We start from the raw sequence: 23,049 nt of genomic DNA, 5'->3' as shown, positions 1-23,049 counted from the left end.
AAAAAAACCTGTCATTTCTCAGTGACCCTGATTTAGCAAAATGTGAGTATATAGAATATAAAATCTATGACAATTAGTAAACATACATATATAAAACTAAGTAAAACTATTCACAATTATATATTTTTATGCAAAATATATAAAGTATAACACAGTGTATTTTTTTTTTAAACAGTCTCTGAGAGATTAAGGTTCAATCTTGTGTGACTGATGAAGATCAGCTTCTTTGCTTTCAAACAAAGCTTTTTTTCATCAGGATCTAAATTAGGATTTTCAAATGATTCTTTGGTACTACTCCTTTCTGAAGTTCAGCTTAGACTTTTATGAGGAGTATATGTTACCAGAACTGTCAGAAGAATGCATTTTGACAAAAGAGTAATATTTTCTCAGTTTTCTCTGCATTGAAAGTATTCATCACTGTAAAAGTTGGTCTTTACATCATAAAAAGAAAATTGTGCATGTAATTTTTAATCCTTTTTTAGGATTTTTTAAATTATCTTGTTCTATATATAATTGAAATTCTGGCAGTTAGAAAAGCAGCTTTGTGTGATTTTGCTGTGCTGTTGTGATAATAATTTGGTTTTGTATTAATATACTAAAGATTGGAAAGAAAGAAATGTAATTATTGTTGTGAAACTAAGAGGATACTTTTTTCCTTTTTTTTTTTTTTTCTTCCCTGCTTCTCTGCTTTTCTGTCCATCTGTCTTTACTCTATACACCTTAGTCTTGGCAATAAGGACCTTTAGTAAGCTTCCCAACCTTATAATATAGATGAAGGTAAACTTGTGGAAACTTGATAGGGTAATTCTTCCTAAGCCTGAAGGTCAACAATTTATTGTCCAAGAGAGAAGATAGTTTGGAATTGAAGGTAGATACATTATTACCATTTCAACATGTAGCGTACTCGAAGATTTGGAATCCGAAGTGGAAAAAATGAAGGTAAGTTTAAAAAGAAAGAATTCAGGAGGAGATAGGGAAAAATATATAATATAGGTTAGCTATTAAAAAAAGCTTTCCAGATGAAGAGAACATGTATTAGTCATTTACAGAGCAATGAGCTAGAAGATAATATGAGGGAAGTGAAAGAAATAAAACTGGGGAATGAAATTAACTTTGTCAATAACATTGTATGTTTGCTTGGTATGAAAGGCATAGATGAGAAAACAGACACAGTAGTATTACCATAGGCATATGGTAAATGGTAATTAAGACTGTATGAACTGTACCAGTTCCAGAAATGCTAACAGGGAGCATGCAAGTTTTCTTTTGTGCCTGGTGAATGAAGTAACAGTGGTAGATGATGCATTAGAGGTTGGCCAAAATGCAGAGTGACTGACCTCACCCTTTCAGAATAAGATTAGGTCTCATTTCCTTCTGTGCCTTCTGCCACTTTTGCGTTCTTGGTCATGTTACTTTGTCCTCTGGGCACCTCCAGTGATTCCAAATCTCTTTTCTTTGCAATTCATGTTGCTGGTTCCACTGTCTCCTTCATGTTCCTGTGTAACCTGTCTTTGAGTGCTTGTTTACTTGTGAGATTTAACTCTACAGTGCCTGTTAGTTTTTGCCATTTTTTTCCCTCCAGTTCAAAACAAATATATCTGAATCTTTCCTGGAATCACATGATTTTTAATATGGCCCATTAAAAAAAGAAAAAATTACCCCCCCAATAATATCCCCATAGGCAATCTAGCAGGCTTTTAAATTAAAGCTACTTTTTCTCCCAAATTTCCTGGTAACTGATTACCTATTTGTTAATTTCCTAAGTATGTGACCAGTACCTCTGATGTCTAGGAGCCTTGCTTGCATTTCTGGAAAAAAAAATGCTCTCTTTTGTCTTTTTTTTAAACATTTTTAAAAATAGGTATTAGTAATTGTTCAAAAATAATTTAATGTCTTAATAGAATATATCCCTTTTTCATCTTAATCCACTGTTTATTCATCTCCTGTAAAATTCTGCAAGAGAGCTTTAAGGTAAATTAAATGATAAATTATTTTTTCCCTAATTGTACTAAATTTGTTTTCTCATAATATAATCGAGATACATTTTGAGAATGTTTGTTAAAATTTAGCAGCATTTAAAAAGTTTTACTTCTGTAACACTGTATGTGCACATTACCATTTTAGAGGGACAAATATTTTTTGTGAGTAATACTTATTTGTATTTTATATTCTATCATGTCTCTCTCCCTTAGGCAAATAATTATGTATTTTTCTTTCTTTTAATATCTTCAGTGAAACAGCTACACAATTAAATGCAAGACTGGTTAATTTGTCATAGAACATGTAGCCCTGAGCTTGCTGGGGTTTTTCTGTGGAGGGATATGGTTGACTGATGTTGATTGAGTTTCCTACAGCTGAGGTTTTTCTGGTCAGAATGGTTTAAAGCTGAATCCCAAATCAAGTCTCACTGCAGTGGCTTGGTAAGAACTCCTAAAGGCTGCTCCCTTCCCTGCAGTATGGTGGCAAAATCCTGCAATACTGCAGTCGTTATCCCAGTCTAACTCACCTCTGAGTTTCACTCTCTGCCTTCTTTTGTCTGCAGAGAGTAAATAAAATTATATGGTGTTAAAACTTTAAAAAAAATTGATTAATTCATATTTTTTGAATAAAATTGTTAAAATGCCCGCAAGATATAACTAACTGAGGGTGGTTATAAAAACTGTGTAAGACCACTTTGATTCTCTGCTCTGAACAGAAATTTAGTACTCAGAAAGAAGAGGGATTTCCACACTGCAAAGTGGAAATTAAGTGTATTAAGAAAGATAAATAACACTTCAGCTGTTCAGTCTTCAAAATTTTCTAAGGAATGAAAAGGCGTGTTTAAAATTCTCATAGGAAAATAAGAATTGAATATCAAACAGAGAGGAAAATTAAGGAGAGAAAATTGTAATCACTGTGATCCTTAAATGAATTCGTAAATCCGAGCCAAAACAAATATTTTAATACTCGTGAAATATGTTTTTCAAATAGAATACTAGTTCCAGATATAAAATAAATTTTTTCAAATTATTTTTAAAACTTTTGCAGTAATTTCACATGACAGTATTTTTTTTTTGTTTTGAATATTTTAAAAATCTCAGAAATTTTACTTCTGTATTACCTGTTCTTGGAAGAACTCTGCTTTTTTTATTCAGATGTATATCTACACTAATAAAACACACAGGAATCTCTGTATATTAATGTGTTGGCTTCTCAGCAAGCAGTGCATTGGGAAAGTTAATTTAGACTCCAAGGAAGGATACTACTCCTTATTGTTCCCCAAAATTGTCATTAGTTGAATATCAAATGCTTGCAACTTCTTTCCTTGTTAGGGCTTATTGTGAAATGTTGCCCATTGTCACATCAGTGTAAAAACTGCCACCACCTCCAGCAGAGCCAGTATTTTTTCTGTTGCATCAAAAGGAGTTTACAGTATTTCCAGTAAGTTACTGAAAATTGTAATAATAGAAAACTCAAAACCACTACTAATAAGATGCCTGCTAATAAAGTCATTTGTGGTACAAGTCTCTTCATCCCCTTTTCATAGAAACCCATGCCTGATTAACTGAGTTTCAAATCATTTGTCAAATAATTGTGAAAAAGTTCTTAACGCAAACCTGTGCCTATCCTAATGCAAGAAGAGTGGCTGACACTGAATGCCCAAAGTATTTTCATTTGCTGCCTCCATGCAGAAACTGTAGTCATCAGCTAAACTGTGTGATTTTTCTCCAATAGCCCCTCACTAAACCATCCTTGCTTCTAAGAGCATGATAATCATGAACACATACACTGATCCTCCCTGATTTATTTTAATTCCATACAAAAGGTATAGACAACATGTGTGATCATACTGATACTCTGCATGTTTATTCTGTTTATATTATAGAGTATCAATGGGGACCTAATGTCCATCTTATACAGTGATAAAACAAATATACAAAGTGCTACTTTATGGATGTTATATCAATATTTTAACTTGTATTTTTTGTGAATATTCCAAAGGTGACATAAGCAGAGTTACAGAAATTTCCCACTGTTTTTTTCTCCAAGTCCAGTAAAAGACTCACTCTATCCTAATTTAAATATTTGTACCAGTGTTCAGATGAAATATTTTAAAGAAAATAAGAGACCAGTGGCATCCCTGGTGTGTTCTGGTAAAGGCACTTCTAATGCAATTCTGTCCCATTGAGTTGAATTTACTTTGACTTTTGGCAAACCAATCAAGAAAACAAGGGACAAAAATCCAGTAAGTAATACCATGAGCACTGGGAAGCCCAAGTCCATCTGGGTATCAGCCTCAGGGCCTTCAAGGCCCCAGACTTTTGTATTTCTTAGTAGATATTTGGGATGAAATCTCAAGAACAGAATATTTTTATGTTTTTAGTTTTTGGTTTGTATTTTTTTCTAATATGTAGTTGAAAAACTGTCTTCACGTGTCAACTTAATTCTTCTTTTCCACCTTCATGTAGCTCTTGTTTGTGTACTAATATTACTGATTGTTTCTTGTTTCAGCTATTTGTACAAGAATGAAATCCAGTCAATTGACAGGCAAGCATTTAAAGGACTTGCCTCTCTAGAACAACTGTAAGTGCCTTTTCTCTTCTGTGCTGTCATCTCCATGGTTCCCCTGCAGAGGAAAAGTGCACGCCTCGATCCGTACATCCTACCTGCATGCTCTGCATGTCTGCACTCCCTGGGTTGGGCAGAGAGCCCCATAATCATTTGCATGTGAAAAAAACACAGTTGATCTCTGTGTCAAATTCCTCATTTCTATGTTTGTCTTTTATTTGTGATTTGCATTCCTGATGTCCCTATACATTGTTACATAGTTTGACAAAGGAGAATTATTGTGGAAAATGTTGAAAACTGATGTGTATTGCTTAGAGATAGATTCTGCTTTCATTTCTGCAGGTTTTTATAACATCTCAATTCCTTTGACTGCAGCAGTTACTTTGTTTTATGCAGGATAACTAAAGCTGAATTAGCCTCTGCAAGTTCAACCCAGTTTTGTTATACTGTGAAACAAGAATTGTTTTTTAAATAAAAACCTTGCTATTATTTATATGTTAATCATTACCATATACAGATATTTAAAAAGTAAGGAAGTTCATCATTTGCAATGTAGATGTTTCAGTAATGTCCTCCAGAAAGATCGATTAAAATCATACTTTTCTGTGTAAAGAAGAATAATTTTTACTGAAAAAAATGAAGAATGCAGTCCTAAGCATAACAAAACCCAGTTGTACTTGTTCCATTAAGTTCAACTATATTTTGTTTTATAATTACTATAGGAGAGACTTTGAATTGCTGGCTTGAGTTCAGAGAAGGGCAGTGAAGCCAGTGAAGGGGCTGGAGCACAAACCCTGTGAGGAGCAGCTGAGGGAGTTGTTTAGTTTGGGGAAAAGGAGGCTCAGTGGAGACCTTACTTCTCTCTACCACTACCTGAAACGAGATTGTAGTGAGCTGGGGAGTGGTTTCTTCTCCCATGTAATAAGTGACAGGTTTAGATTAGGAAAAAAGAATCATGGAAAGGGTGGTAAAGCATTGAAAAGGCTGCCCAGGGAAGCAGTGGAGTCAGTCTTTCTGGAAGTGTTCAAGAAATGACTGGATATGGCACTTGGAGGTCATGGTTTAGTGATGAACATGGTAATGATGCCAGGAGGATGGTTAGACTTGAAAATCCTAAAGGTCTTTTCTAGCCTTAACAATTCTATGACTCTGTGATGAGAAAGCACTGCTCTGCATTCATTGTGATGTTTAGAAAAAGGAAAAAACTCTAAATGTGTAGTTGTTTCACAGTTTGACTACCAAATAACAGTAGTAAACCAATGAGTTTTGTAGTGTATAAATTGGGGGCTGAATATAATTTTTTAAACTCCTGAAAGGTATCAGTGTATTACAAGTGTTCTATATATACCAGTTTCCTTGTTACTGTAAACCTCTAATGGATATTAGTAGACACAGAGTATATATGAAATAAAATGTCTCTTCCTAGGGGTACAAAATCATATATGTTCCTTTATGAGTGCAATAGATGCCTTTTGAAGGGGGAGCTTCTATGTAAAACAGAAGTGTTAATTATAAAAGGTATATAAATATGTAATTTTTTTCCTTAATGCCTTTCTCTTCCTTCTCCTTTTACTCTAGAAATTATTACTGCACCATATTGACAGCAACTGGTAGGGCTTACTTGCATGCTAATAGCAATACTTAATTTCTGTGTAGAATTTGGGACACTGAGACCCATTTGTTGAATTACTAGTGTTTCCAAAATCGTGTTCTTCCCCATGTCACAAGCCTCATGCTGCAAGAGGCAACATTTGTCCTTTTTTCTTGTGCTCTTTTTTCCTGTTGATCTATGTTATTACTGAAAAACATAAATTCAGTTTGAACTATTAACACCTTCTGAATGCACTTTCCATTCTGGCAGTTAAGCCTCTCTGCCTATGGTGATACCACAGTGTATCAGCTTAAGCTCAAACCTTTGAGATATCAACATTATTCAGCCTGAAACTGAAATTCAAACTCAGGGCTTGAGTCTCATCTCTAGCTGGGAAGTATGGAAATGGAGCCTGGCAGGGTCACTGCTCACTGCCTTCCTGGGTGTGGTGGCAGCACCTGCAGCTGCTGGGCAATGGGGGCAGGTACTTCCCCACTGCCTGCATCAGAGCTCACTGCCTTCTAGAGCTCTTCTCTCCTAAACAGAGAGCTTGCCAGGAGGGAAAATGGGAGCACTTGGAACCAGTGGCAGGCACAGAAATAAATGTAATGGAGAGTACTCTTTGAGATTTTTAGTTTACGAGAGATTTGGCATTTATGCACTTTAGGCATAAAAATATATTCTGACTCTACAGGGTCTGTTTTATCACATTAGCTTTGGAGAAAAACTGCTGACAAGACAAAACAAGTTCCCGGGTGTTCTAATTCCAGTTTTAAACTGTATTAACAGTACTAAGTAGATGTTTCTGCATTTGAGGTCTCTGTGGCCTCGAGTTATCAAACACATTTTGCTACTGGTTGTGTTAACTCAGCCAAATGCTGTTCTCAATGCTCAGCAGAGTTCTCAGAAGTAGACACTGTGGACCACATTTCAGGGAAAGACTTGGTTCACAGCAATTTCTTCTGCTCCAGTGAAGCAGAATTCACTGATGGTGCTTTTTAAAAGATACCTGAACAGCAAAGCAAACACATTTTTGGTGATTGTTGTTGTTAACAGAAGCTAAATGTAGTTAGATTTAGGAGGCCTGTTGCATGTATAAGAGACAAAAGCCCCCAAGTATTTACTGCAGCTGGCAGGTTCCTCCTTAAACCTCTGCAGCAGAATTCTTAGCTGCTGATGTAGTCAAAATAGCTTTTCCTTTGGAAATTTCTGCCAAGGGAATAAGATCTTTGAATCAGATCTTGAAACCATTTGTGCAAGGGTAAATTCTGAAGAAAAATTGGCAGTTTTAGGTACGTGAACACACTGAGCCATACATATTTCATCACCTAACTTTTTACCTGTGGCTGGGCATGAAGGGAGAGAGTCAGCTGATGAAAAGTAGGCACTTAGTACCAGTTTAGACACTGTTAAATCTGCAAGACATATGTTTGGGTCTGGCAAAGACAGCAGAAAGCTGCAGGAAATGTAGATTTTTTCATAGCAGCCGCCGGAAAGCAGACAGCGCCTGAAAGCAAGGAGGGCTGTCTCTGTGTGCTCTGTGTGCCTGGGCTTGACAAATGAATCCCACCTAAAATGTCACAAATACCCTGCTTGGGAGGTCATGAGTTTGGAGCCCAAGAACTAGCTCTAAAGAACTAGCTCTCCATTTCCAGATGTGTTTGCATTGCTTTGCTTCGCTTCCAAATACCTGTCATATTTTTGAGATCTCAGCTTATGAGTTCTATGTATCAGGGGAAAAAAGTGTACTCTGCAGTATTTGACTAGTGGGATCCCCAAATATTGACTGAATTATTTAAATCTATTTACATAATCCTAGTTATGCATTTTCTTTTAACTTTCATATAAAATACTAATTTTGTTCTTTATAAGCTGTTATTAGTTGTGATGTAGTTTATGTACCCATATACATATTTAGGGGGAATTAATAAATAACATCTAGTGATGCAGTTTATAATATTAAGTTTATTTACCTCAATTCAGTTCTCAGTATTTTTGGAGTGTTGCTATTTATTTTCTTGTTTTATACTACAAGTTCCTGATTTTTGCATTGCTGTATGTCAGCGGTTATCTCATTTAACACAGTGGAGTCTGTCTATCTATGGGAAGGAATAATGAAAGATAATTAATAAACAAACAAACAAACCCAAAAGGTATGACAGGAGTCTTGAGAAGTATATCCTTATTATTCTACTATAAGATCAGCTCGGGACAACTAACTGGAAACAGACATTTGTCTAACCTTATTTTAAAAGTCTTCAGTGAGGATTCCATCATCTCCTTAAGTATCCTCTTCCAATATTTTATATCATTACCAAAACATACTTTTGAATACTTTTCCTTGTGGTTTAAAGAGGCTACCTGTTTTCCCTGAGCAGGGAAAGCTCTTTGATAATTATGGAGCATATATGTGTGTTCATTCTCTTTCAAATAATCAAAAGGGTAAACATGCTATTTAAATGTTCAGAACATAGATTATACTCCACTGGGTTACTAAGTACTTCCCCAAAGATGTTATGATACTATTAGAAAAAGAACAATTGGTATATATAATAAAAGTCCTTCCCCGCAAAAACCACAAAACTACATAAGATATAAATTTTAAAAAATTTAGTCCTGTGAAAAATGCCACTGGGACTGAATTTTACTGTAACTTTTTGTCCTATGAGATTAATAATAAGAAAGACAATCTATACCATGCTTATTTGATAAAATCTTATTCTTCCTCTCAAGGTGTTTCATTTGGAGTTTTTTTCCCTATAAGTATTTCGTTTCCTTCTGTTTAATTCTTTATAGTGAGTTTAGAATTTAAAAAGAAAGGCTTGTAGGTATTTAAAAATTGCTCTTGCATGTTTTTTCTTTCAATTTTCATTCTGAAAGTCTTTTAAATATCTAATTTATTACATGATACTACTATTTTTAGTGTTTTGAACTTTGAACATAAAAGATGCCTATAAAGGTATTCTAGGGTGGGAGTATTTCCTGCGTATATGATTATCTTTAAAATGAATTTTAAATCCAAGAAATTACCATATTAATTAAAATGTTAAAATATACCTTTACAAAACTTTAATGTGGTACATAGAAGAAAATAATAAACTGATTAACCTAAGTGATAAAACGGGATTAAAGTGTAGGTCATAATGCCAAGGATATTTTATTCTCTTTATTGTAGACTTAAAATGCAATATGGTTTCTGCATCCATTTATTTTCTATTGAAAATTATTTTGACCATATATATATATGTAACACCTTGTTCTGTTAATAAATTGCATGGTAAGTTGCTCAGGACTTTTTAGGTCATAATTTAAAGACCTGCAAAACCCAACTACCTTGTGTATCACAACTGCTATGAAGCAGTTGAGAGTATTTTCCAATGACTTTCATGATTTGATTTTTTTGAGCTACTTTAGACAGCATTATATCTGATGAGGTAAAGTTACAACGTAAAGTTACAATAGTGATATTATCTGTTATAATGTTCTTCAGCACCTGAATTATTGTGTTTGTATCTGCAATGATATGAGCTTGTAAACAAGGCAATATTTATAACGGAAATATTTTTAAAAATTTGTTTAGAAAAACAAGGTGACTTTTCAGGCACATATTGATTACATCTGTAATTCTAATAGTCCTGAGTACTAAACAGCCATTATGGGCTGCTGCCTTGAGTTTTGCAATATATGCACTACTTAAACTGTCTGAGAGAGATATTCTTTCTTTTCCTCTCTTTCTAATTTCATGTGGTTTTGTGGTCCTTAAGAAGGGATTGTGTGCCTCTTGTGTGTGTCTACTTTTACCAATGCTATTTTTTGTTTGAATAAGAGGTGCTTATAAATATTGCTTTGTCAATGCCAAAGAAGCATGGGAGATTAATTTATTTGGAACGTAAAGAGATATATTTGCAATATGCTCATGAGGCATAAAAATGCAAGTAGAATTAAGAAGGTTATAAAGGAAAAAAATCACTGCTGCCTGCAAAAGAAGTGGTGTTTGTAATTTTTTACAAAATGAAAGCTGCTGCAGAGGTATCAAACCCTATAGCTGTCCCTGGTTTTTCCCTTCATCCTCTTTCTTTGCAGTGATTTCCCCCTTGCCTTGCCCCTTCCCACATGCTGCTGATTCTGGAAGGTGGACAAGCAGAGCCCTGGCTCCTGGCAAACTGTGCCTGCCCATCTCATGGCTGGGCCATGCCCAGTCCTTGTCCTGCCAGTACTCCCTCACTGAGGTCTCTCCTCTTTCTGCTGGCAAATTCAATGAACCTTGCAGGAAGTACCTGCCTTTGAGATCTGTCTTTTTAATTTAGGAAAAATCGCCCTGTATTTTTAAAGGGGAGATGAAAGCAGGCAGTCCCAGTAAGGTGATGCAGATCTTGCTTCTTCATGCTAACAAGACCATTCTCTGTGCTCAGCATACTCTGTGGGCACGCCTTGCACTGGCAGCAGGCAGACTGGACACTCTGATGTGCTTGATCACGCCCGTGCTGATTTATTGGCTTTTTCTGTGGTCCCCATTCACTGCTCCCTGGCATCGCTCGCTGGCTCGTGCTTGTGCTGGGAGTTTGCCAGGCACGCGCCTGGCTCCGCGCTGCTCGCGCCTTCCAGGGCTCCCTGCACGGCCTTGGCCGCAGTCGCTGCTTCTTCCCGCTCCGCTCCCTGCGCAGCCACCCGCTGCCTCAGCACAGGACCTGTCCTCGTCCTTTTCATGCTGAGGGATTGATGTTCGGGAGATGCTGAGCTCTGAGTTGTTCTCACTGTTTTTAAATGACAGGCTTTTTTGTTCTCCAGACCACAGTGATTCCTCTATGTGCACATTCTCCAGATGTTCCTGAGTTTGTCAGAGGTCAAATAGGAAATTTAGAGTTTTGAATGCATTTGGATATAACCAGGATCCAAAGTCTATAAATCATTTTCACAGTTTCTTGTGCCAGTCTTATCTATTACATCTTGTTTTCTCATCTCTAAGTTAAGGAGTATCTGGAATAATCCTGCCTTTGCAGTCCATTTTCACAACAACTAAAGATTAATACTCTGGTTAATAATCTTGTTATATTAACATTCTCAATTTTACAGCATTAACAGCTGTGTAGATTTATTGTTGTGTAATGTTAATGGCTTGCATAAGCATCAAGAGAGCATCAAACTACACCAATTGCTAGGAAGCCCTTTGTCTAAAGTCAAATTAGTCAAACTTGGGTTTATATTACAAATTTGGTTTTGAGGGCATTTACAGCTTTAAATGCCAGTGTTCATGGACTAGAGAAGGTTATTTCTCAGCATCTTTTGAAATTTTCACTCACGGAAGTGGAAACATTTGCCTATGAAAAATGTTATTGTGCTGGAAACTGTAAATGTTTTCTGAAGAACCTCTTAACATTTTTCCTACAAAACAATAATGATTCTCTTTTTTCAATAATTTTTTCCAAGCATGCATACAATGAACCATCAGACTTGGCAAAATAGTGTTCAAAGTGTTATCTCCAGAATCTCCAAAGCAATGTTTGGGGTTTTTTGCCTATATATGTACACACACACTCAGTGTAGGGACCTGCAAACCTTTCTTTGTTTGTCATGTCTTTTATTGTTCTGATTCAAGTCTGAGATTCAGATGGTAACTGAAAAAGGCTACTGCATCACTATTTAGATTTTTTTAGGCCATTTAGATCTGTAAACAATATGGAAACAATAAATTCTTTAAATATTTCACCAATTAAGAAAATTGTTTCAGTATTTTTCTTTTTGTTTAACATATTTCCAGGTATCTGCACTTTAATCAAATAGAAACGTTGGAACCTGAATCCTTTACTCATCTTCCAAAACTTGAGAGGCTGTAAGTTTGTTTTTCTTGGGGTAAGATTCAGAAGACAGCTTGCTTCCTTGTTTGAATTAAATCAAGCATTTGAAACTAAAAAAAAAAAAAAAAAAAAAAAAAAAAAAAAATCATTGCCATAGATTGTTTTTAATCCATTTTTTTTTACTGTAACTACTACATAGTCTATCCAAGAGCACTTTGGTGAGGCTGACCTTGGAGGCATGCAGAAGTGACAATTGCCTGTGGTTTATTTTTCTTTAGCAAAACTACTTCCCAAAGATCTGTGATCAATGTTTGGCCTAAAATAAATGTTATGAATGAAGAACTAGACAATTTATTTAGGACCTTTTTTTTTAAAAAAATTTCTAATTTCAATGCTTATGTACTCCATTCCTTGTAGTTACTTACGGCTTTTTTTTTTTTCCCCACATGGACATACCCAAGTACAACTTGGAGGCCACTTAAAAAATAGAAGACCATGAATTCCTGAATAGGTTCAATTTTTTTTTCTTAAGTTTTCTTAGATTGCTTTCTCTCAAAAACCTTCCAGAAGTATGTAAATGAAATTAATACATCACAACAATCTGAATTATTACATGCATATTTCTGTGTTTTTAACAGGTTTTTACATAACAACAGAATAGCTCATTTGATTCCTGGAACATTTAGTCACTTAGAATCTATGAAGAGACTGTAAGTAAATTAAATTATCATTGAACTAGTGAAGTCTTATATAACGCAATTAACTATCTTCTCTTGCAATATTTATCTTCCTTGCAAATGCCTTTTATGGTGTAATTGTTTTAAATGCTATTTTTTTTTCCCTGTGCTTCAGTTGTTTATGGGCATAGATTGAGAACATAATTTTATATCTATTTTCTGTAGTTACTGGCTAAAGTTTATTTCCTATATTGTGATTATTTGTAATAATTGTTTTTTAGACTGAATAATATATATAGCTTTTTCTTTGGGCAGTAAAAATAATACACCTCCTTCTAATAAAAACTACCAGAATGCCTAAAAACAAGTAACCATGACTTGTATTGCATGTTGCCTGTTGTCTGTATTCCCAGATAAAGGCATTGCTCCATTTACAGAGCCGTGTTGATCCGGCAGAATGGCTGAGGCTTGCTAACAGAGCTGTGGCTGCTCCTTGTTTTGTGCAGGCGTTTGGACTCCAACGCTCTTCACTGCGACTGTGAGATCCTGTGGCTGGCGGAGCTGCTCAAGACGTACGCGGAGTCGGGTAATGCTCAAGCTGCAGCCACTTGTGAATACCCACGGAGGATCCAGGGAAGATCAGTGGCCACCATAACACCAGAAGAACTGAACTGTGGTGAGTTTGCCACTTCCTGATGGCTTTTTTAATGGGTTGCATGCACTTAAACTGTATTTTTTGGGGGAATTAGAATTTATTATTCTGTTTATTAACACCGACCACCTTTGGCTAATATTTCTTATTTCTAGAAATCTCTCTGTATTCCTTTTCTGTTCTTGTGTGCTTCTGATGGAATTGATTGCTTTTACCCTTCAGCCTATCTTTAATGAAACAAATATAGCCATGTTTGAAATTTCCCCTTGAAGAACTAACAGTGATTATCCTGAAGGAGTTATGTTTCCCTTTTATATTTCAGTCTGATCATAACAGAATTGTCAGTTAGGGTCTATGGTGTTGCATTAATATTATTTGGTGTCATTTATTCCCTTCTATATGAGCGAAAGGAAGGAAAGCAACTTTATTGAGTTACTCCTGATGACACAGTTCGTGCCTGTAAAATTTTTGTTGATGTGTGAATTGGGGTTGAGGCACTGAATTTTTTTTTACTCAGCTATAATTACAAGGAGTGCCCCACACTGAAATCCTCTACCACTGAGGATTAATGGATAAGCACCTTTGTAATCCTTCTGTTTGTCTATATTCCTTCACCCTAGGGGGTGGAAAATCTTGGCCCTACGGGCACCCTGGGACTTGGCCCAGCACCTCTTGTTTTCTGAAATCAAAATGCAAATTTCTTATCAAGCTATGGGCATTAGCCTGCCCACCCATGACATGTAACCAAGGTATAAAAGAAGTAAATTGTACTTTTGGTTATGTGTTGGATACAGCCCTGATTGTGAGAACTATGACCATAAGCATCTACAAGGTTCTTGAAAAAGACAGTACAAAGGGAATTTGGTGCAAGAGTAGTGCACCTGGCATCCTTCCAGCTCTTTGCACATCTGTGGAACTTGAATATGGAAACGGCAGGAAGCAAGCTGCACAAATTATTCTCTGAGGCAGGTTTTGGCATTGACACTTATCTAGAGGAAATTATTTTAAATGGCACTTGTGCTTGCTGCTTTGAAGTTTTTCCTTCATAGGCAATTTGAGTCTCTGTTCAAATAAATAAAACAACCACTTTAGACCCTGATACAAATTTGAACAATCTATTTCCAGTCTTCTGGAAGGTCCTAAGGAACAATGAAGGAGGTCAGAAATCCCACAGTCACTTTTGCACAGGAAAAGTGCGTTTAGTCCTGACTAAGGATATACATATTTTAAGTTGTAACTTTTGTGATAAATATTTTTTACAAGATCTGTGGAAATATTTTTATTTACCAGTCTTTAGTAGTTTTAAAATAAGTGAGAGTTCTTTGTATGTTTTATTGTTGATATAGAGAGGCCAAGAATTACATCAGAGCCTCAGGATGTGGACGTTACCTCAGGGAATACAGTGTACTTCACTTGCAGGGCTGAAGGCAATCCTAAACCAGAAATTATCTGGCTTCGAAACAAGTAAGTTTAAAAGAGGAAGAGAGAAACTTGATGTAAGTACATTTGCCTGTGAGTGTGTATACATTTCTGAGTGTGTCCATGTGTATGGTAATATATGAAATAGTTACAGCAAAAACATGCCATAATTAAAGTAAGCATAGGAAGTAATTATGGCCATATCTTTTTTATTAGTAATTCTAAACATTTAAGAACTGGTAACTAGAAAGTATTATTACTCTAGTACTATTTGTAAGGTGTTCAACTGTAGTATACCTGCAAAGCTGCGCACACCTGTAATACTAAATTATTTATATATAAGTACTAGGCAATCCACTGTGGACATGTTGCATATACAGTCTTTGGATCACTTAGCATATCTTTGAGGCAGAGAAAAAGATATATTTTTTAAGGAGTCCAACTAGATGAAATTAAAGTTTCAGAGAACTCTTTCTGAAGCCCTAACTCCTCAGAGGTACCTTCCCCCCAAGGTGTAGCTCTATCCCAGGAGAGGAGACACATCCATTTCCAGCTTCCTTAAACCAGTACATGAAGGCAGGCAAGTCTTTAAATCACAAAATGTAGCATAATTCAGGTTGGAGGAAGTCTCCAAGGCTGGAGGAGATGTCCAGTTCAGCCTTCTGTTCGAAGCAGAATTATACCAGGTTGTTTTATCCAGATGGGTCTTAAAAGCTTCTAAGGCTGGACATAGCACAAGTTGTCTGGGCAACCTGCTGCATCTCTTTCCCTTACCATTTAGAAGAGGGGGAAGGTTCTATAAAGGATGACTATCTTTCAGCATCCCAAGGGCCAGCCTGCTGCAGAGTAGCTGCTGAGGCTGTGCCCAGGGCCTGGCTCCCTCCAGCTGCACTGGGCACAGCACAGCTGAACCAGCCTTGTGCTGGCACATCCCTCCCTTAAACTGGTGTGAACTTGCAATGGACACATGAACTGTGAGTTTGCCATTAGCAAATTAGACTTTGGCTGAATAATGCTCTTATACAAATGGAGAACCTGACCTGGAACATAAATTTCCTTACAGTCTATATAAAGCATTTTAATTTGTTACTTGCTGATGAAATGGTATGGCTTAGAGTTCTGGTTCTGTATCTTTCTGCTGATGTCAGTGAGAACCCCTCGTTCAGTAAAGGTAAAAAATTTATGGAGTATGTAAAAAACAGAGCCTTGAATTTGAATGTTATAATTATTTCTTTAAATTTTTTTCTGGCTCATGTATTTATAATGCACAAAGAAAACATATTCAGAATACACATACGAGTTTTAAGAAGAAACTTGAGCTTGGGGTGAGGGATTGTTGATTCTGGCACATTTACTGACTGCATGAATGAGACCAAAACTCTTTGCAAGCTAGTTGAATATGGCAAGGTTTCAGTCAAAAGCCATCAACCTGTTGAGCAGCACGTTGAATAGATCAGTAGGCTGGGTTTTCTACATGAGAGTCGTGATTTCATCCCTCCTCTGTGCTTTCTTTATCATGTAGTGAGGGGTGAACTGAGAAACAGTTCCTTTAATAAAACCTCTTAAGACTTCTTAGGTTACATCACAGAAACTCATTCATGACCTAACCTGAAGACTTAACCTTAAATTATATTTTAAACCAGTACAAAATATAACCAATTTCATTAGTGCTGCTTGAACAATCCAGGCAGAGGTTGTCACAAAGATGGTTTTATAGCAACGAACCTCTCTCCTAGTAGAAAGTGTCATGAATATTGAACTTGCATGACATACTTTCAGTGGAAACAGTTTTAATTTTTTTCCCAATTAGAACAACCTTTTAAAGACCAGGTATGTGTATTTGTTCACTGCTTTTTCCTTGTAAGCTTTTCCTTTTAAAATTATTGTAATGTTTCATTTTGAAGATTCATTAGTTGCATAAACAAAATAGTTTCATGATTAGTTTTTCCGCTTCTCTTTAGGAGAAAATTTAAGGTTCCATTATTTTTAACAATGTAAAACATTTTCCCCCCATAAGTTATTTTGGGTCATTTATCTCCTGGGTTTTATTATTTGGCAGTTTTCTGCACTGGTGATTTAAAGGTTTAACTCTAGCAGATCCTTTTCTTCTCAGTAATGAGCTCAGTATGAAAGAAGATTCCCGTCTAAACTTGCTAGATGATGGCACGTTGATGATTCAGAATACTCAAGAAACAGACCAAGGCATTTACCAATGCATGGCAAAAAATGTGGCTGGAGAAGTGAAAACTCAGGAAGTTACTCTTAGATACTTTGAGTCACCAGGTAAAGAATATTAAGCCTGAATTTTGCATTCAGATACAGAGTTGTTTTGATAATAAGAGTACTAAAAAGTACAATGCTTTGGTGCTTGACATGTTTGGCTTGGGTATCTTGAGAACTAGATCATGACTCTATAATATCTCTAGAATAAAAATGCAACTCAGATGGTTAAGTAATATGTTACTTCTAGTATGCAATTTTAATAATAGTCTCATAGGCTGTAGAAGGGTTTTGAAAAGAGGCTTTAAATTCCAACATTGCTCCATGCAGTAATGTTCTTTCTGAATACCAAAAACCACAAGCTGCTGAGCAGGCCATGCATGGAAGTGTCGGCACACCCTGTGCAGCCCTCCTTGCTCAAGAACCTTTTAGCTCTGTCTAGCCAAGGCCTCATGTTTGTAAGGACTGAATTCCTGTCCAGGACTGTAATGTTTTTGAAACACAGACTTTGCTGTGGGAACATTTTGTTTTGACACACAGCATCAGGTAAACTTAAAATGTCACTGCAAATTACTCATGTACTTGGTCTCAGTGTCCATGCCTCTGAAGAGACCTTTATAAAGATCAGCATGGGAGAGCAAAATGTTTGAAAATTGTTTTAATGGGAGTTGAGAAAAAAAACATCAGAGCAATTATCAACTTTTATTTTTAGCTATTGATGTCTGCAGTTAGATTAGACTTAAAGCAAGGCAGAGTTTGCACCGAGATTAGAGGTATTTTGGAACACAGCTATTAAACCCCCCCGCCGCCCTCCAGGTGTCCCCAGTTACAGACTATATTTGTCTAAATTAGAGCTGTGCAAGCTAAAAGCTGCATTTAGACATTGCTGTTTTCTCACAGCCCGGCCAAGTTTTGTGATTCACCCACAAAACACCGAAGTACTGGTTGGAGAGAGCGTTACCTTGGAGTGCAGTGCCACCGGGCACCCTCAGCCACGAATTACCTGGACCAAAGGCGACAGAACCCCTCTACCCAATGACCCTCGTGTGACAATAACTCCTTCAGGAGGACTTTATATCCAAAATGTAAAACAGGAGGACAGTGGCGAGTACACCTGTTTTGCAACTAACAGCATAGATAACATCCACGCGACTGCATACATCATAGTCCAAGGTAAATAATGTTAAACTAGGAGCTTGAAATTGTGTGCATTTGCCTTTTCTTCTGAGTTGACAGAGCCAAACTAAAAACATGAGAGGTTTTACTTCTAATTGCACTATCCTGGTTCATAGGGAAGTTGCTATACATTTCACACAGAGTAAGATATTATATACTATTTCCCTGAAGATTACATTTCATTGATTATTATCAGAAGTTGAATGTCTTCAAATGTTATTTTATTATATTTTGTTTGCATGGAGGAACAACCAAGCGGCATCAAATATTTGAATGATTAAATATTTTCTGTAACAGGCAGCAATGCTAAAGATTAGAATTTGTGCCTGGAAAACTAGAAATGGAGTTTTGAATACACGTCTGTGCCACTTTCTTTTGTAGACACTTCAGTGGATGAGTTTGATAGAAAAGGTCATTCTGCCAGCTGAGGCATTAGCACAGCTTTTCTGCAAACCAAAAGTCAAAGTACTCTAACTTGTGTTGGCAATAATGTTGATATTGTATGTCAATAGTGTAATTATAAAGTATTTGAGAAAAAGTATCAAAAATCTCCTGTATATGTAGATAATTGTTTTTGCAAACACTTTTGTGCTGGAACTTTTGTTTCCAAAATACTTTAAGTAACCTTTAAATATGTTTGCTTCTGTTCTTATGTTAAAATCTTTAGTTGGCAAACAGTTGAGATTGAAAATGCCTTCTTAATGAGTTCTAAAGCTATACAAAACATCTTGTCTGTATGGTTTGTTCATTTATTATTTACCAGTGGATAATTGTGTTTTGAGAGCTGAACAAATATTTCTCCCACTGGTAGTGCACAGTGCTACTGCAGAATCTGACCCATGCTCCACTCATTGCTTTCATGGAAGAAAACACCAGCTCAATCTGGTTTTGGTTACTTTACATTTTCTTCAGAATTTAACTGGGAAGATTAGAGAGAAAGAGAAGATAGTGTTTTTAATCCAGGGAAGGCTCTATGTTTGATTCTACAAGTCTTACTGTACCTCTTATTTTGGATCTGAGACAGAAGATTCCACATGCCTTCACTGGCATCAGGGCCAGGCTGTGAGAGAGATGTTCCTTTTGCACAAGTGGCTGCCCTAACTCTCTTCTCCCTAGGGGTCACAATATGAAATAATTCCATCATCATCTCTCTTCTCACCAATACGAACTATTCCAACTTACACAGGAAGTAGTATGCAATTTAGTAATGCATTTTTGTCTTTTTTTTTTTTTGTTTTTCTTTAATGGCTTTATTTCCTCTTTTGTAGCTCTACCTCAGTTTACTGTCACTCCACAAGACAAAACCGTGATTGAGGGACAAACCGTTGACTTCCCTTGTGAAGCACAAGGTTATCCCCAGCCTGTTATTGCCTGGACTAAAGGAGGTAAGTGTGTTCCATTCTTAATTTCAAACTACTAGGATAGTTTAGCAGTCATATTGGAATCACTTCTTTATTAAAAGGAACTGCATGTATTTGTTTAGATGCTTCAGTCTCTGAAGGAAGCAGAATTCATCTCTTTTTCCTTAAGCTGGGAAAGGCAAGATTTCCCACATAACCCATCTGTCCAAACATTTTTCATCATTAACTAAAAAAGAATCACTAAAATATATGTGTCCATAATAGATTCTTAATATTAAATGTTTAAGAAATATGAGGCAAATTACATGTAGCAGTATGTATCACTGTTGTTGTACTGCAGAAAAAATGGAGATGGCTGTCATTAACTGGAGGTCTGAAATTAGGTGGGATGTGCTCTCTTCAGAAACCAGGACAGTCCAGCCTGTAACTGACATCAGTGTACCAGCATCTCTGTCACTTAATGCACATTGACAGAAACAAACGGGGTACACTCTGCTGACTGCTTTATCAATCTATGGCTCTAAAGGCATTAAGCCAAATCCAGCAGGAAGAAATACTGTAGTGGATGTTTTATGAACGAGCAAGAATTCTGGTTGATTCAAGTGAAAAATCTCTAGCAGGCTCAATAACTCCTAGGGCATTGTAAATTATGGTACATAAAGCAGATTCTTAACAAACTGTTAATCATTTTGATGCTGATAACATCCCTTTTCTCCTTCTACTTGGACTACTCCAATCAAATGAAATGTCCAGAAAGGGAGGGTTCATTGGTCTTATATTCCATTTTTTCAGGGCCATGTGTAATTTTCTGTGGATTATCTAGGCCTAGGCAAATGAGAGAAATTGTGTGTTACACACATGACAATAATATGACATGAACAGTAACACGTTAGTGTTTTTATACCTTCTCATTTTAATGTCTTAGCATGCTCCTTACATGAAAATATTTATTTCTATCACATACAGAGATCAGAATTGTGATCGTGTGCATATGTATAATTTGATTGCTTTTCATGTTTATCTTCTTTGAAGTAAAGTTTCAAACTTTTTTTTCTTGTTTGTTTTGTTTTTGAGAAACTTTAATATTTTTCAGTGTTTTATCAAATTTAAAACCTGGGTTTCCCTTTTTCTGACACAAAGGGACTTTGGGACTATAAGGTGCTCTAAAGAGCAAATGATGTTGTGTGTTTCAGGAGGCCAGCTGTCAGTTGACAGAAGACACTTGGTTCTATCCTCTGGAACGCTGAGGATTTCCAGGGTTGCTCTGCACGACCAGGGGCAGTATGAATGCCAGGCTGTTAACATCATTGGATCTCAGCGGATCGTTGTGTACCTGACTGTGCAGCCTAGAGGTACGGCCCATGCACAGCTGCTGGGAAGAAAAAAGAAAAAAAGAAAAGAGAAAAAAGAGAAATATTTAAGCTTACTCTAAAATGCACCATGTATAATTGTCTCTGAGTGTATCTCCTTTTAGATTCCAGGTGGTTTGCAATAAATAAAACGTCTGGATACCTACCAGTATTTGCAAAGGGTATTGTGCCTTTAGAGCAGTCAGTCTCCCGAGAAAGAGGTTTATCTGATTTAATTTTTGGTTTTTTGGTAAAAAGTAGAGATTTACTTTGACGATGACAGTATTCCTATGCTTTGGAAAATATTTTATTTTGTGAAAAGTCTAGTTTCCAATAAGGCTCTATGATGTTAGTTAAATGGTGTTATTAACATAATGTTTCATGTCCAGAAGCAGAACACTTTATTTTACAGAAGCAGAATGAAACTCACCAAGAAAAGTCATTCCTTGTACTGAAAATAAACTGACACAAAAGAAAGTCCTAAAACACCTACTCCAAACTCCATTTTTATGTTTTTTTTCAATTAAATTCTAAGTTATTCTAGGATAAATTATAATCATGATACCATTCATAATTTATTTACATACTTTGATGCTTAACTGAATTTAAGGAGATGAAACATGTAATTCAAAGCATTTCTTTTTACTGACCTAATTTAAAACTGTATATTAGTAAGATACTCAAATGAGATTAGAAGTTTACCAGAAAAAAATTCGGTTGATTTTTCTTAGTTAAGAGTAGTATTAGGAGATGGATTTGTCAAAAACTAGATGATTTTTTTAACCTATATAAAATGTTGATTAAAATGATATCAATCAAGTATCCATTTAAAAAAGTTTTATAGCTTTCCAGCTGTGTTCAATTTCACTGGACTTGAGTAAAGTTTAATAAAACAATTCTTGTGCAGCTCAGGTTACAAAAATTAGTCACCAAAAGATGGTAAATACAAGATTGAAGGCTGAATGTGTAGCCTGAAATTGGAGCTCTTCATAGATTATTTGCAGTGTTGTTTTCAATCGTGCAAGAAGAGAATTTTTTTTCTTCTGGGCTTCTAACAAAAGGACTGTTCATCTGAGGATTGTCTAGTCATTGGTCACTGTGGTTAAGTCAGTGTTAATGAGTGCAGATTAATGGTCCAGGTCTGTTTCCTGGCATGGCTCAGCTCACATCCACAGAGCCAGACTCTCTCACCTCCCAGTGCTGGATACCTGCCTCTGGATGCCTTATTTGAACTGGTTTCTGTACAGTTTAACAGTAGAGCCACATTTGGTTGGTAGTATAAGTGACTGCAGTGGAGCCAAATACTTTTCTCTAAAGCATAGCCCTCCACCCTCTCTCACTCTCCCCTAGATATCAGTATCATGAAATCAGTAACATAGCAGTATATGTTACAGCAGGAATAGAATTCTTAATGTCTTCATAAACTTGTATGTGCTTCTCGTGATGATATCTGAGAGCCGGGCATCAATCTGGATTTGAATAAAATTAGAGTTTAAAAACACATTAATTGTATTCATAGTGGATTTAGGTAATAGTGTACTCTGTCCTTAGAAGTGAAGGTGATTTTTTTATGTTTTACGGTCCGAGGCTCATAGGTGTCACGGAGAGAGAAGCTCTCTCAAGACTCAGTGCCTCAGCAAATCAGGCTGAGAGACTCAGTTCAGTGATCTGTGGACGGTTTTGCTTTTGTCATCTAAGAAATTGCAGCTGTTGTTATTTAAAAGAATTAAAACAAAAGAAAAAGAGAAGACAAGTTAATGCAATATTCAATCTGAAGACTTTGTAAAGATTGAACTATTAACAGAAATATTTTTCAGAACTTTAAATTCATGGAACTTAAGTGGCTTTGACAACTACTAGTCTATTATTTTAGAAATTAAGCAGACATCAGGAATAAGGTAATAGAATTGTTAAGGTTAGAAAAGACCTTTCATCAAGTCCAACTGTCAATGTAGCACTACAGCCATGTTCACCATTAAACCATGTCATTAAGTGCCTTATCTACACATTTTTTGAACATTTCCAGGGATGGTGATTCTACAGCTTCCCTGGACAGTCTGTTCCAGTGCTTGACAGCCCTTTCTATTGCAAAAATTGTTCCCTATATTTAATCTAAACCTCCTCTGGTGCAACTTAAGGCCATTTCTTCTTGTCCTCACACTTGTTACCAGCCCTTCTCTGGACACGCTCCAGCCCCTCAGTATCTTTCTTGTAGTGAGGGGCCCAGAACTGGACACAGACTCGAGGTGTGGCATAACCAG

At 36.3% G+C, this 23,049-nt stretch overlaps 1 protein-coding gene across 1 annotated transcript in view; it reads left to right on the top strand.

Annotated features, from left to right (window-relative positions):
- PXDN (peroxidasin) overlaps nucleotides 1–23,049 on the top strand; it is an 86,771-nt gene that overhangs the window by 31,451 nt on the left and 32,271 nt on the right. The window contains exons 4-12 of the mRNA XM_033055244.1: nucleotides 4,492–4,563; nucleotides 11,898–11,969; nucleotides 12,573–12,644; nucleotides 13,118–13,287; nucleotides 14,610–14,727; nucleotides 16,796–16,965; nucleotides 17,803–18,075; nucleotides 19,347–19,463; nucleotides 20,633–20,791. Of these exons, the coding sequence (XP_032911135.1) occupies nucleotides 4,492–4,563; nucleotides 11,898–11,969; nucleotides 12,573–12,644; nucleotides 13,118–13,287; nucleotides 14,610–14,727; nucleotides 16,796–16,965; nucleotides 17,803–18,075; nucleotides 19,347–19,463; nucleotides 20,633–20,791 (1,223 nt within the window). The remainder of the gene's footprint in view (nucleotides 1–4,491; nucleotides 4,564–11,897; nucleotides 11,970–12,572; nucleotides 12,645–13,117; nucleotides 13,288–14,609; nucleotides 14,728–16,795; nucleotides 16,966–17,802; nucleotides 18,076–19,346; nucleotides 19,464–20,632; nucleotides 20,792–23,049) is intronic.

The sequence above is a fragment of the Catharus ustulatus genome, chromosome 3, assembly GCF_009819885.2.
Source record: "Catharus ustulatus isolate bCatUst1 chromosome 3, bCatUst1.pri.v2, whole genome shotgun sequence".
In the NCBI taxonomy this organism is placed as follows: domain Eukaryota; kingdom Metazoa; phylum Chordata; class Aves; order Passeriformes; family Turdidae; genus Catharus; species Catharus ustulatus.
Note: the sequence above shows the minus strand (reverse complement) of the source record. Positions and strands in the feature narration are given on the sequence as shown.